Raw genomic sequence first — 14,077 nt, 5'->3', positions numbered from 1 at the left:
ATGAAAAGAATTTTTTTTTAAATTCGATTCACACGGAGAATTCAATTTTACTCTCCGATCATCCTGCACGTGACTAAACAAATAAACACTAAAAATCTGAACTTGCGTTTCTTCTCCAAGACTTTATTCTTTTATCAGACTTTTCCCTCGGGTAAATATTTAGGCGCTAGATTCCGATTAACCATGATCGAGCAAGTTTCACAAAGCCGTTCGATTTTAACGTCGACGATGAAACGTGATGATCCAGTGATATTGTTTGGCATTGAAAATCGACGGTCCCGCCCGTTTCAGCTCGCCCACGCGTATTTTCTTTTCCCGCGTGTCAGCTCTCCGGTTGGAATAGTCAAACACGCTTCTCTACTTCACGAAACCTAAGCACACATGGCGAGGCGACGTTCGACAACGTAAAGTACCACGCGCGAGAATTGTAAGTCCGGCAGAGCTATCGCGTTGTAACACAATCCACGCGTTATAATTCGAGGGCAACGCGATTGCCTAGGAATTTCTGATCGTACGAGTGCTTTTCCAGCGTGCTTGTGTACTTTGTCGCGGATACTCGCGGCCGTGAACGACGTCTATCTTTCGAGATAATGTTTACCCGATTTCGGAACGGTCCCCTCTTAACGCACTGCCAACCCAATCGGGGAAAATATCCCTCTACGTGCCATTCTCTGCTCCGCGATCACGAACCTGTCTAAAAAACTCCGATTACGCTAACTGTTACGGTCCACGATCGAACATAAATACGTAGATTCTTCGACGATCGACCCTTATCTAGGTCCTCTTAATGTTATCTCGCCAACGGAGTTCTGCCTGAGATTACCGATACACGTACATACGTGATCTTAAATATGTACTTTGAAAATTAACTCGTGTAACAGCGTTCAAATTTAGAGCTTATTTTTTTCGTAGAGAATTAACAGTTCTATTGTTGTAGACTTTTACGAAGTATACGAAGCAAGACTAATGGATACCTAATTCGTTCGAATCGTTTGCCCGTTTAATAAGAGAAGGAGCTTTGGAATTTTTTGTCAGCTCCATTCAGCGGTCATTCCCATAAAATTTAGGCTCGTTAGCGTCGTTGGTGGACAACGTGACGTATCACGTGTTTCACGGAACGTCCACTAAACACCGAAACGTCGAGACCCTATTCGGGGTCCATTCTAGAGGCTTTCAAAGAGGATCCGCCGACCCCCTAAGCCAGGTATCATCGGCTTCAGAGAAGTTGAACGTTGATTGCCAGCCGTATCGATAACATCTGATACAGACACTCGAGTTTTTAAAGGCTGCGAAAGGTCACGAACTCTCCACGGCTTTGCGCCGTGATACTTAACGCGATCCAATCCCGGTAGTCGAGGTTCTTCGGAGCCGTTCCGTGCTAACTTTCGTGGCTGACCCGTTAGACTGTTTTATTTTAATCATATAACCCCCTTTGCGGAGAGAACATCGGTTCGCCATATAGAAACGAGAATACATATTGGATACATAAGAGTTACGTTTAAAGTACTTGGCCGAGAAGAGTGCTCCGCGCTGTTCTCGTTCCATTTATATTTATTTTCAACGCTCCGCAATCTACGCTGCTGAATAATGGAAGAGTTTAACGTTACATTTGTATCGAATGACAGAACGGTGCTGCGTCGCGCACGGAAACGCCGATTTTTAAACAGTTTTATAGCAAATTAAACGAACACCGCGTCGATGACGCGTGGAATGGGGTGGGAGGGGCTGTCAGGGGCTGGAAACATTCCCATTGACCGAACAAAATTTATTATCTGCATTTCAAACCCTTCAATTGCTTTATTAAACGTTGAACAATCATACGAGGTTTTTATTTTTCTACTTTTTCGTTGTTTTTTTTATTTTGGTTAGTCTCCCATCCTTTAAACTTTTCTAGATCCGCGCTTTATATCGGTGAATAATTTTGTTCGTAACGTTTACAAATGAACCTTCCAACAGGGAATAATAGCTGACAGAAATTGCTATGTTCCATAGCGTACGAATATTAATTTGATTCACTGTACCACGATTGATTTGCCAATATTTCTTGCAATTAGTTACGAACGTGAAGCTATCCTCGAAACTGCTACTATTAACATTAATATATTACTCTTGTAAAATTAGTGTACTCGAGAATACAATCAAGAAAGAAACGTATATTTACGAATTTTCAGTTTCCACTGTCTTAGAACAGTCTAACAACGCGTATTAAAAATACTAAAACGACAAATTTTCTGCCAGAAGAAACGACAGAACGATCTTGCTAATGTGTCTACATTTTTCCCTTCATTTTGAAATAGTTTGTTCCTCGAAGAAAAAAAAAATGGAGTTTCGGTGGAAATGGTTTGGTCAGGGAAGATTGGCCGCCCGATAGCCTAACTTGTGACCGTGTTCGATCAATGGCGATGGCATTTTCTTCGTTTAACGTGAATGGGACGCCCCGGCCTTGTCGTTTCTGTACAGAGAAAAGGGGAAGCCATTTTCCAGAAAGTTTGGGACGTGTAAAATTAAATCGTACGTCCCCCTCTTATCGTAGGAACATCCTTTTCTCGTTCATTAGAGTATCGTTATTGCCTTCGACATGAGTGTAATTCGATTAATTGGCTACTTCGAGACGTTTAAATGTACGTGTATGTCTATACATACGAGTTTCTACATATATGGAGAGAGAAAAGAATAGCGTTCGAAGGGAACCGGATAATTTTTAAGATAGTCCAAGATATCTGATGGAACGATAAGGGGCGATGGGAAAGTTTCCCTTCTAAAAAAGAAGCGGGGAAAGAACAATGGTAGAAGATAACCAATTTCAGATCTCGTTGACAACGTAAGAGTACAGCATCTCTACAGGGTTCAAAAAATTTGAAAAGTATACATACAATTATTTACTATAAAATCAAGAATCTATATTATTCTATACTATAATATATATTTCCCCAATACTTTAAAAATATTCCGAAGAATCGATACGAGTGCAAACTGAAAAAAAACCGAGTCGATACAAAATGCAATTCCATAAAAAAAATAGTGCACTTGTATTTTTCGAAGCAATGAAAAAAAAAAATAAAACGATATCGTTCAATCTTTCCCGCCATAGTTATTTAATCTCTCGTTGAATTCGAAATACAATCCAGTCCCGAACAATTTGAATTTCAAGGCCTTCGATGGGTTAGGTGCATCATACTCGAAAGATTAAATTGCATCAGGCAATTTATGCGCAGCCTCTTCGTAATTTTGACAAAAGCAAAGTGTGCGGAGGTTGTAATATGGTTAAGGTTGCTAAGTGCAGGCAACTAGATAGCTCTTATTGAAATTTCACAGAACCATAATTCTCGACGTCTCTCGTGACAATAGTCCTCTCCAAGGACCCACCGATACATCAGGAACGGCTCTAATTACTCCTCTATCGTCTAAAAGCAATCGCCAAACCGTATTGGCTCGATTTAAGTGCGATCCGTCTGGCACAGCTTAACGTGTGTCGATCAGAGACAGTGAAAATTTCTGTAGACTATTCTCAGCAAATTGTAAGACTAACCATATGGATTAGAGAAACATAAAAGCTAAACTTTGTGCCTAATAAACGAAATCTTTCAAAGAATCTGTATCTTTTATTGCTTTTAAATCACGAATCGATCTTTGTTATTACCAGCGATGAGTTAAAAGATGGAAGCTGCCAGTAACTTCTTTAATAGAAGAAAAATATTCAGATCTTCTATAAATAGTAATTGTATCGTGAAGATTTTATTTGAAAATATGAAAGTTTAAGTGAAACACGATAACCCATTAATATTTCGAGTACCTCCAGATGTGCCAATGCAAATCGAGTCGAGTCGAGCACCGTTACGAAGCAAAATTGGCGTGCTTTATTTATTAATGCCGGCTGGTACGCTATTAATTTTTTACGAATTACACTCACTTCCTCGCAGTACGGATCTTTATCAATTGTTTCGTCCGGTGTGAACAGACTATAAACCATTACGCGAAATATTCATCGTAATCGTCGTAAAACAAAGTGTTTTCCAGACACTTTCAGACACTTTTCTCACATTTTTCCACAAACTGATACGAGATCTTATTATGCACAGGTTGGACGATTTCGTTTAAGCTGTCCCTTTACGTGAACTATTAAATCAAAACCGAAGGTAAACGAAACGAGGGAAAACGAGACGATAATTTAACGAGCCACGAACGTATCAATTACGGTGACGCGTTTTATAATTTCGCCGTAATTAAAGTCACACGTTTGTCAGGCTCGTACCAAGTAAAGACTATGCTCCTTTCGCCGCTTCCTATATATTATCTCGCTGTAATTTCGTAATGAAATCCCGAGACGATAATTATCGCGCATCTGGTAAAGCCGATCCGTTTCATTACCGAGAAAATTGTAAACAACGGGGGAGCATCCACTAGCGGCGGGTATCATAGTTTATATCGAGTCTTGCGAAGCAACTACTCAAATATTTTCCAAAATCACGCTGAATTTTTAAAATATCAATCAAAACTTAATTAAGACTCCGTTCGTTCTCGCTAGCGGTTCGTTTGAGAATTTTTTCAATTTCCAGGCTTCCAAACTCACCTTGTTGGTTCAAATAAAGTGTCCAAACTACTAACAATTATAGTGTATTTATTTGTATCAATGAAATTAAAACGATAGACACGTGAGAAAATGTATAATACAATGGAAATAAGTGTTTGTTCATTCTCTTATAGAAAATGAAATTTCTCAAAAACTCTGTCGAGTAAATGTTTTCGAAATTTGATCAGAAATTACGAATGAGCAGAATTACATTCTACTTTGGCAGTTGTAGCGTTAGACAAGTAAGTATTATGAGATTGGGGGAGGAGAGAGGCGCGAAAACAGGTATGGAAGATCGAGAAACGTTTGGATCGAGACGCGAGCTTGTAAATCTTTTTTGAGGGCGTGCAATAAATCTTTACGAGACCGAGAGCGTAAAATCCCCGGTTTTGGGGGAGCAAGGGAAAAGCCAGAAGACGTAGAGCATCGGTTATACGACGGTTAATCGTTAATTACAGCGATTGCCTCTACGAAAACAACCCGAGGCCTGAGCGTGGCCAGCCAACACAGCTTAATAACAGGAATCGATCAAGAAATTTCAGACGGTGGCTGAACAAGGTTATTAACTATCGAGAGGTTATTCGATCGATCTGACACGCTATATTCCGCTCGTACTTAACGACCACGGCCTTATCCTGTGCATCGAATCCCGGGTGTCTCGCAACTAATCCAACGGCACATTGCCCAATGTCTACGCTTTTCAATGTCAGAAGCAGAGAAAACACTTTCGAAAACATTAAACATTTATCAAGAAAAGTTTGATAGTTACTTTGAAAAATTTCTTGAAAATTGTCTTTATTTTCAGTCGTCACAGTGGTTTCCTCCATTAATTTTTTTTTCAAACGTACAATTCTTGTAGTTAGACGATTTCTTTTCCTATCTTTTTTCGAGGGGATGAAAATGCTCCGATGGAGCATCCCGAGACCGGAAAACGAAACATTCTCGACTGGGTTTGACACACGGATTAGTGGGTCGAGTGATTGTGTACGAGTGCATCGAGAAGGTTCGTTAAAATTGCAGCTTCCCTACTGATTCCGCGATCCCACACCCTCGTTTCTGCCCCCTCCTTCTGCGTATCCACCTTTCAATTATTCCGTTATTTTCAAGAAGTCACGAATAAGAACCGTCGGGGGCAGCGTGCTCGAGCAGAGCAAGTTACGGCACGATTCTTCTCGGAGATACTTGTTCGGTTCTCGAGAATTCAATGGACTCTGCGCTCGATACGACGGCCACGGAACTTCTCCGTGGAATCTGGAAAAGAAGGAAATGACGCGACGGACGCGGGGAGAGGAGACAAAGCGGAAGCAGGAAGGACGCGCGGGAAAACTGTCATCGTTTCTGAAACGAAGACACGTATCGGCCGTTGTCTCCTCTTTACGGGCGAGCGTGCTCTTGGCTTATTATCGCGATAAATATCGGGAAAATATCCGTCGCGACGTCGGGAACGAAGAAAAAGAACCTTCGAGACACGCGGTTTCGTAAAATTAACTCGCGAGAATCGAACGCGAGACTTGGCTCGATTAAGCATAAACAAACTGAAAATATTAAGGGTATTTATATGCGACCTGCATTCCGAACTAGAGTTTCTACTTATCGAAACTGGTTCCCATTTGTGCCCAGACAACCGTGATTGACACGAGAAGATTGCATACTCCAATTATAACCGCAGGAATTTCTATTCTGTCTGCCTTTTGCTGTTCCGAAGACCACAATGTAGCGTCGAAAGTACTGTCGACGAAATTCCTGTTGGAACATCGCGATCGATTTCGTGTACGAATTTGCATCGATTATAGTGCAGAAACATCGCGAGAAAACACTGAAATACTGGGTTAACCACCTAGAACAATTCGTTTTTGTTTCATCTTAGAAAGAGTTATTTTGTGATATAGCAACAATTATTTAGCCCTTATAAATGATATTTATAAACTCTGTAGCTTCGACTGTTCGATTCTAAAAAAATATATTGTAACACTTTCCAGACCACGTTACGCTTCTGTTCATTCTCGTAGAGTCCTAAACGCGAATCAGATCGATATCTCAGGTATCGATTCTATCGAAAATACGTCCGTCAAAACCACCAAAAATATTTCTTCGATTTATCGATAAGTATCGTACGTTTTATTATCGAAGCCTGCTCCGAAAATTTGCCTTCGCCTCGCGATAAGAATTCAGCGATATCGAATTGTTTATATTTTTATTATCGCCGTGAACATGCTCGAAATTTCATCTGAAAACGAAACTGGATCTCTGGGTAGTTTTCTTGCGACGCGTTAACAAACAGACACACGCGACTGCGTTTTATTTAAACAAATTTTTATCCACCGCGTACGTACGATAGGAAGCGTTTGCATTTCGCAAAGCAAACGTGTCTAGGTATTGATTTCGTTTAAGAGGTGACTATACCTTGTACCCTAGCCTGGATAATACGCAAAGAATTGTTAGCGCATGACGTTAACGGAAACGGGTTCGTGCCTTCATTGTATCCAACGTGCAATTTCGACGGGGGTGCATAATTTATTTGCATCGAGTCGCGACAAGTTACGAGTATTAGTTGATCCGTTAATATTTGCGTGTTTACTTTCTGCAGCACGTCGAGTGTAAACAGGAAATTACTAGGCGGAAATTTATTTTTAACTATTTTTTATCGTAAATGAATTTAGAACGAAACTATATTTTCTTAGAGATTATAGTAAATCGTAAATGGTTCAACCTGTGTTATTTACATGTGGATTATACAAATTTCCATCATGTGGTGATTCGAGCTACAATTAATTCTTGTTGGGTGACTTAAAGAAAAATTTACACGCACTATTGCTGCCTGTTTGTTCGAGTACTTGGACGAAAAAGAGCGAATTACCGAAAATGGGTAATTTTTCAAGCAGATTGGAGTAGTCGAAGCTTTTCCGTCGAAGACAATCGAGGCTGGTTTGGAGGGCAAGATTGATTTCGTCGAAAGCAGGAGGCTGGGGTAGTGGAATAAAGCAACGTGTGTATCTGTTTCAGTGTGCAACTGCAATCTTCACGCGAGAAAGTGCAGATTCAACATGGAACTGTACAAGCTGTCTGGCCGTGTCAGCGGAGGCGTATGTCTGCAGTGCCGGCATTTTACGGCAGGAAGACACTGTCATTATTGTCGGGAAGGTTACTACAGGGACCCAGCGAGACCGATCACGCATCGTAAGGCCTGCAAACGTAAGTACTCTCAGACAGACGTTAATCACTACTAATTTGGAATGGGCTATTCTTGGTGATCTATTAATCCGGGGATCGCCCCTCCGTACTTGTTCGCATTTTCGCGACACGATCGCTCGCCTTTCTCTAATTCCAGTGCAAATAAAACAGAAAATATATCGAATTACACGATGCTTTGTTAGGACACCAATTTTATTTTTAAATTTAAAATGTTCCTCGGGCACACCGTTTCGAATAAGACTTCGAAATTCCATTTTAATATAATAGTACATATAACGATAGTACTCGATTTGATGATTTTCAAACTTAAAAATATTCTTTGCTCGATTACTGGTCAAACAGGGGTGTTAAATTACATTTTGCCCTAGTCTGCACCAAATTACTAAAACTCTGCGCACTCGTTTGGAGTTGTACGACGGTTTGTCGTGGTTTGTTTGCTGGTACGTTGAGAAGGAAAGAATGGAATCCGCTTATTACCCCGTTATTACTATTAATTTCAACTGTTTCCCGGTACTGTTACAAAGTGGCTACCAACCGTGTGGCGGCTCTCCCCTCCCCCTCTCCCAGCAATCTTGAGACATTCGATTTATGTAGGTTTGTCTAGAGCCAGAAACCACCGCGGGGATAACGATCTCCCGGCGCGAGAAAGCATGCTGGAACGTATTCATGCTCGCGCGATGCTACAACCGTGCACCACCGTGGATCCGTATGTACACGTTCGCGTACTACATTCCATTCGTGTGATTGTAACACAGTGAATTTGTTGTCTACTCCGCCGCGACTACGAATCCTCCCCCGCACCTACTAAATTAACGGTCAACCACTGACAACTGTGCGACCGATTCGACTCGCGAACCCCGTACGAGACACTTTCATAACCAATCAACGCGACGGTATTTCGTACCTGGGATACCCATTCGTCCGAATCCAGTCATTTTTCCCTCGTTTTATGGTCGACGCCCGTTAAACGATTCCTCTGTCCCCGAAGACCGACGCTAAATCGTACGATATTACGGTTTGCATGGCTTTTATCAGAATATTTGAAACTATGCTTTCCTACTCCACTATTTTTTATTTATTTTCTGCGTTTCTATTAACCCCTTGCCTTACAATTACGAGTCTGATTCGTTACAAGTTCTTAATGTCAAGTTTCACAATCATGAGGCTACTCACTCATCGTCAAGTCTTTAAAATCAGCACATTTTTGCATCCACGAGGTATTCCTTATACGAACAAATTTAACTAAAATTGCGTCAAGGGGTTTTCTTAGACAGGAGACACGACGATTCGAATTCCAAAGGTTTTAAAAAATTGCAAAACGTTAAAATAGAATAAAAATGTTCCTTCCTTTCTTCTTTATCTCTCATCAAATTCCAGATAAAATCTGTCCCAGTTGCTGGGACACACCCTGCCCCGGAGAGAGAGAGATAAAATTAATTCCAGATAGAGATCGAGATCGAGGCTGTCGTTCGAGGTGTTACGAGCCAAAAGAAGAAAGCTTAAAAAAAAAAAAAAGAATTGATAGTTCGCTCGGAGCAGCGAAGATCGTGAATCTTTCGAGGCGATAATTATTATAGAAATTACAGTCCGTTCCAGGGGCATTGTAAAATTTAACGAACTTTAAACCAGTTTGCGTTGCGATAATTGCGCTTCCACGGCTTTCCCGGGTTCTTCGTTGAATGAAATTCACGGCGAGAGGCCCCGAAGGTTAGAGTTTCGTAGGCCAGAAACGAGACGGGGCCCGTCCCACGCGATCCGCGTCGATGGTGGCTTCTTCGCTCTAGGTACTAATTTATGAAAGTTGCGCTATCCTAAGACGACTTTAAATCTTCTTTTCGTGCCGAGGGCCTCGCGGTGAGTGTCGTGTCTCGTTGTTATCTTAACGGCTGCCATGGCTGCTAACGAGAATACAGACTGTTCGTTATCTTCGCGGCAAGAGCACGCGCAAGCCCTCGGCACGACACTTGTGTTTTATATGCGAGCCAGAGACACTGCCAACTGAGCACAAGGAAGCCACCATTGCACCACATCCGAGACCATCGGAGACTTCGTTCGCCGAACAACGCGTTTAATTATGCTTCGTTCCCACCCTCCCACGCGTCTTTTCGTTCTTAGATTTTACCAAAATACGGTAAGTCCATCCATTTTGATCGACGCTTCCGTTCGTCGCCATTGCAAATCATGGTCGATCGTGGGAGAGATGCGTTACAGCTAAATCGAAAGAATTCGTAAGAAACGAGTCGCCATTGCACGCATACGAGTAACCGTAAGCGAATACCGAGCAGCGAGGAAAGATCGTCGTCGAAAAGGGAAAAGGAAACGCGGTTGGTTTCGCGGGCAGAGAATGTATCTTAAAAGAGGGAAAAAATGAAGTGCAGAGAAGTGGGGGATGATCTCCGGAAAGGCATGTTCGCCCTTTTTTTCGCGTGCTTCGCGCGGCGTCGCATCGCGTCGCGTCGCATCGAAGTGCTCGGTGCCATTTCCACGGTTAGTGAACTTCGGATTGCTCCCTCGGCGAGCCCTCTCAATTTCGTGCCCAGAGAGGGAGGGGGAGGGTGTTCCAGGACACGGAAAATACGGCCCTGTCGGCTGCTACGTACTGTCAGGTCAGGCAACCGCTGCTCGTTTCGAGATTTCCACCGCGACGAACAACGAGCCTCGCGCCTAGCTTTCTCTCTTTCCCTTTCTTGCGTGTTTGCTCGCCTCGCGGCCGACCCTGCCCCCACCTGCCGCCGCCTCCCGTGCTTGTCAATTGCCCGGGAAATTTGTTGCCTCGTCAACGAACCAACAGCCGTATCTAATGTCGCTGCGAGGTGACCCGTGGATGCCTAAGCCCCGTTTCGTCCGAACGCACGGGGATTTTTCGAATCCGTAAGTGTCGGTGTTCGCTTACCGGTCGCTTTTACGTTAAAAAGATCCTCGACGCGACACCAACCTCTATTGCTAACAACGGATCCGAATAAAACAATTTTCAACCCGTTTGGTTTCTTCTCGCAACGTTGTTTAAGTTAAAAGTCCTCTTAAATGCAAGCAATGTTCGCTCAGATGTCTGACACGAGCAATTCTAAGCAACGGTGATGATAACTCGCTCAAACGACTGGTTACCGATTTGGCTGAAACTTTGTACACTTGTATACCTGGTCATCTTGTTCAGGAAAATTTTACAAGTAGAATCTCCTATTAAAATATTTCCCAGGGATGGCCGAACACCCTGTATCGTTTAGTTTTAGTAAAACATTGTAAGATATTTTCAATTTATTTAAACACGAGAACGCTTGCAATTTAATTCACTTTCCTCTGTTTTATCGATCAGAAGCACGAACATCGGTGATCGTAGTATTTCGTGTTTCAGCTTGCGCTCTTTTTTTTTTAAATTCTGATATCGTCCAGCGTCGAATTATTATGCTCCTGGTGAAGCAGCCTGTATGTGCACACAGTGGCTGGTAATATTAGAAGCTTCCCCTGTTTGTACAGCACACGTGGTCATGCCGGAACGATACGTTTCAACTGTATCCTACCCCGAAAGCTTCACCCTGTGTTTATTTTAACCCCGGTGACACCCTCCGGCAAGGGTTGCCTCTCAAACAGAATCGGTCACCGAGACATTCGTGGCCTCCCTCTGGGCAATCTTACTAGTCTTTCCACTTTGTCAAGGCACCGGCAGTCGTTCGTACCGAAATTTTCTAAAGTGTCATATTTATCCGCTCGATCGAAAAACATATTTCACGTTTATCCATCGACGCTTCTCTACACGCTTATTTCGATCAGCCTTTACCCACCCTTTTATTTTATATAAACGCTCGAAGAATAAAATAAAAGAGTAAATTCGATTTACAATAATTACACAAACGAATACGAATCGTGTCTGTACACTATGGTGATGGTTAACTACAGGGGGTGATAATTTGTTAAATTTTGATGCTTGGTAGAAAAACGATTCTACAAAATTAAATAAAAAGAATCGCTGAACGCTTGGCTGAAAACGTGTTTTATAAATAACGAAACGATCCCGTACGTTTTTCTTCGACCGTTAATTAAACCTTGCCCCGACTCATCGAGGATTTTATGATTTAACGCGTCGAACGCGTTCAGAGTAAACGACAACGACAACGACCCTTGTCGTTTTTGGGTCAACGTAGGGAAAAACGTATTATTATGACGAACGTCTGGGATCCTATTATTCGATTTTAATCGAATGTCAGTCGGCGGAATTGAATCCCGACGCCAATGGTTTTCCTAGCTCTGCCCCGGTGGTGCTCGTCGACTACTCGCAGTCTTAGTTCGAAGCTTATGAAAACCACAATACACGGAGGAAAAGGTATAGAGGCGCACACGTACAGTAGTCCGGAAGGTGCTTGAACCCGATACCAAGTGCAAAGCTTTCCTCGCGTACTCGGCACACGTTAGCATATTCATTATCCGCCACTTAGTCGGGTCTTAAACCAGCGGTGCTTGCGGTGGGATCAGCACTATTAGTCTCTCACGCCCCTTCTTCCCTCTTCACCATAGACTCTCTTTATATCTTTTCCTTTTCCTTCTCTGTACTTCACCGCCTTTTGCTATCATTTCCTTCCTCCCTGCCCCCTCTCTCTGTCCGCCACTTTCCTCGCCTTTCTTCTTTTCAAACGATACTTTTGCTCACTTGCTTCGGAGAGCTTCGACCGTGCCTCCACCATCTTCTATTTCGTTTCATTTTCTTCCCTGCCCGTGCCTTGGGACCTTTTTCTAGGGATCCTTTTTGTCAAACATCGAGGGGCCATTTCTGCCTAGAGTGTACAGAAAATTCAATTTCTTATTGTACAATACCGTCCAGAATCTAAATTCAAACCATGATTTTGTTTGGTACTATTTGGTATTATTTTCATTGAAACAGAAGTTTCAAGAATTCTTATCTCAAGCTACTCGTTTACCAATTGCATCGTCACTGATCGTGTAAGATTTTGTAGCAGGATATTGGATAGTCGAGGAGCTCCTAGAACGCTTGCGAGAGGGACAAGAGCATGGCTCTCTGGTGGCGAGTACAGAAAGCAACGCCCCAAGCTCTTCAAACACACTGCTCTTACAATAATGAAACTTCGAAGAAACACTATATTTAAAATATAAAAATAGGTTTTTATAGAAACTGCAAGGTATTCCCACAATTTAACCACACTTTGAATATACGCGATACGCTAAGAGCCGAATAAAGGATACGAAACGTTCGACGTCGTTTCTTTAAATTCGACAATTAGTTTTCTTTCGGCCGGGTCTGGCGGGCTTTGCTTCTTCCCGCGGAGTCGGGCGAAACGTGCAATAGGTATGATCGATCGTCTAGACAGCATGAAACGAGACAAAGAAGTCAAGTGCACTCGAATTCGCCAACCCTCGTTACTCTTTGTTCAGATAAATACACGGTACGCATGTAATTACGCGCGAGCATCCAATTTCGCTTGTGCTTGGCTAAAACGCTTTACTTTCCCTTGTGGCTGAATATTTCGACGTTTCCTCTCAGCGATGATAAAATTAAAACGTGCCCGTGTTTATGCAACGCATTAATCGCAGACGAATTTTTATTTGACGCTGACTACGCTCGATGGGGGCCCGTTCGGCTGTTAAGCCACCGACGCGATGCAAATATTTGCGGGATTCCGTTTTTAATTCCATGTGTTTTCGACACTTTGCAAGCTCTTCTTGAATATTAATCGTTTGTTTCAAAAAATGGAAATTATTCGGACCGTCTATTATTTTACATTATCCACAATGTTTACATTTATATTGAAACATCGATTAGATTTCTCACATGAATCGATCTTTTCCAAAATCGAGCTAGTAAATATACGGGAAACGATGTATAGCGTGTCTAGACGTATAGCAAGAAGGGGTGTTTAGAGCTGCAATCTTCGACAATTTTGCAATTTTTGAGGGCTTTGATTCATCCGACGCGTAGTACTATTATGAACAAAATGTAGTTTGATTTCATAATCTAGAGCAAAAGAAAAAAATGCTAGACCACATAAGGAATAACATTTATTGTTTCATAGAAAGTCGATAAAATATAACGAAAAAAAAACAAAATCGTTGAATATTTAAATGTTAAAAAATATACGTGGAAAGTGGATTTTATCTCCCCTTAAGCTTTTGAAAAATTCGTTGCTCTATATAGTTTCCATGAAAAGTTCTTCGAACCTGACGCAAACTATTTTACTTTCCTAAAGCTTTGCACAATACTTTCGGTATTTACCAAATGCCGAATATACGGATGCGTAATACTCGGCACTTTTCGAGCTTCGAGCATCGAGTCGTCGATAATCGATTACTCATCGAGGCACGCGAGCA

At 42.1% G+C, this 14,077-nt stretch overlaps 1 protein-coding gene and 1 long non-coding RNA gene across 3 annotated transcripts in view; one reads left to right on the top strand and one right to left on the bottom strand.

Moving 5' to 3' along the window:
- Nucleotides 1–14,077, bottom strand: part of LOC143351642 (uncharacterized) — a 96,085-nt gene that overhangs the window by 42,838 nt on the left and 39,170 nt on the right. The gene's annotated exons all lie outside the window — the stretch shown is intronic.
- LOC143351636 (netrin-1) overlaps nucleotides 1–14,077 on the top strand; it is a 95,188-nt gene that overhangs the window by 44,124 nt on the left and 36,987 nt on the right. The window contains exon 2 of the mRNA XM_076783414.1: nucleotides 7,574–7,762. Coding sequence (XP_076639529.1) covers nucleotides 7,574–7,762 — 189 coding nt within the window. The remainder of the gene's footprint in view (nucleotides 1–7,573; nucleotides 7,763–14,077) is intronic.

The sequence above is a fragment of the Colletes latitarsis genome, chromosome 2, assembly GCF_051014445.1.
Source record: "Colletes latitarsis isolate SP2378_abdomen chromosome 2, iyColLati1, whole genome shotgun sequence".
NCBI lineage: Eukaryota > Metazoa > Arthropoda > Insecta > Hymenoptera > Colletidae > Colletes > Colletes latitarsis.
Note: the sequence above shows the minus strand (reverse complement) of the source record. Positions and strands in the feature narration are given on the sequence as shown.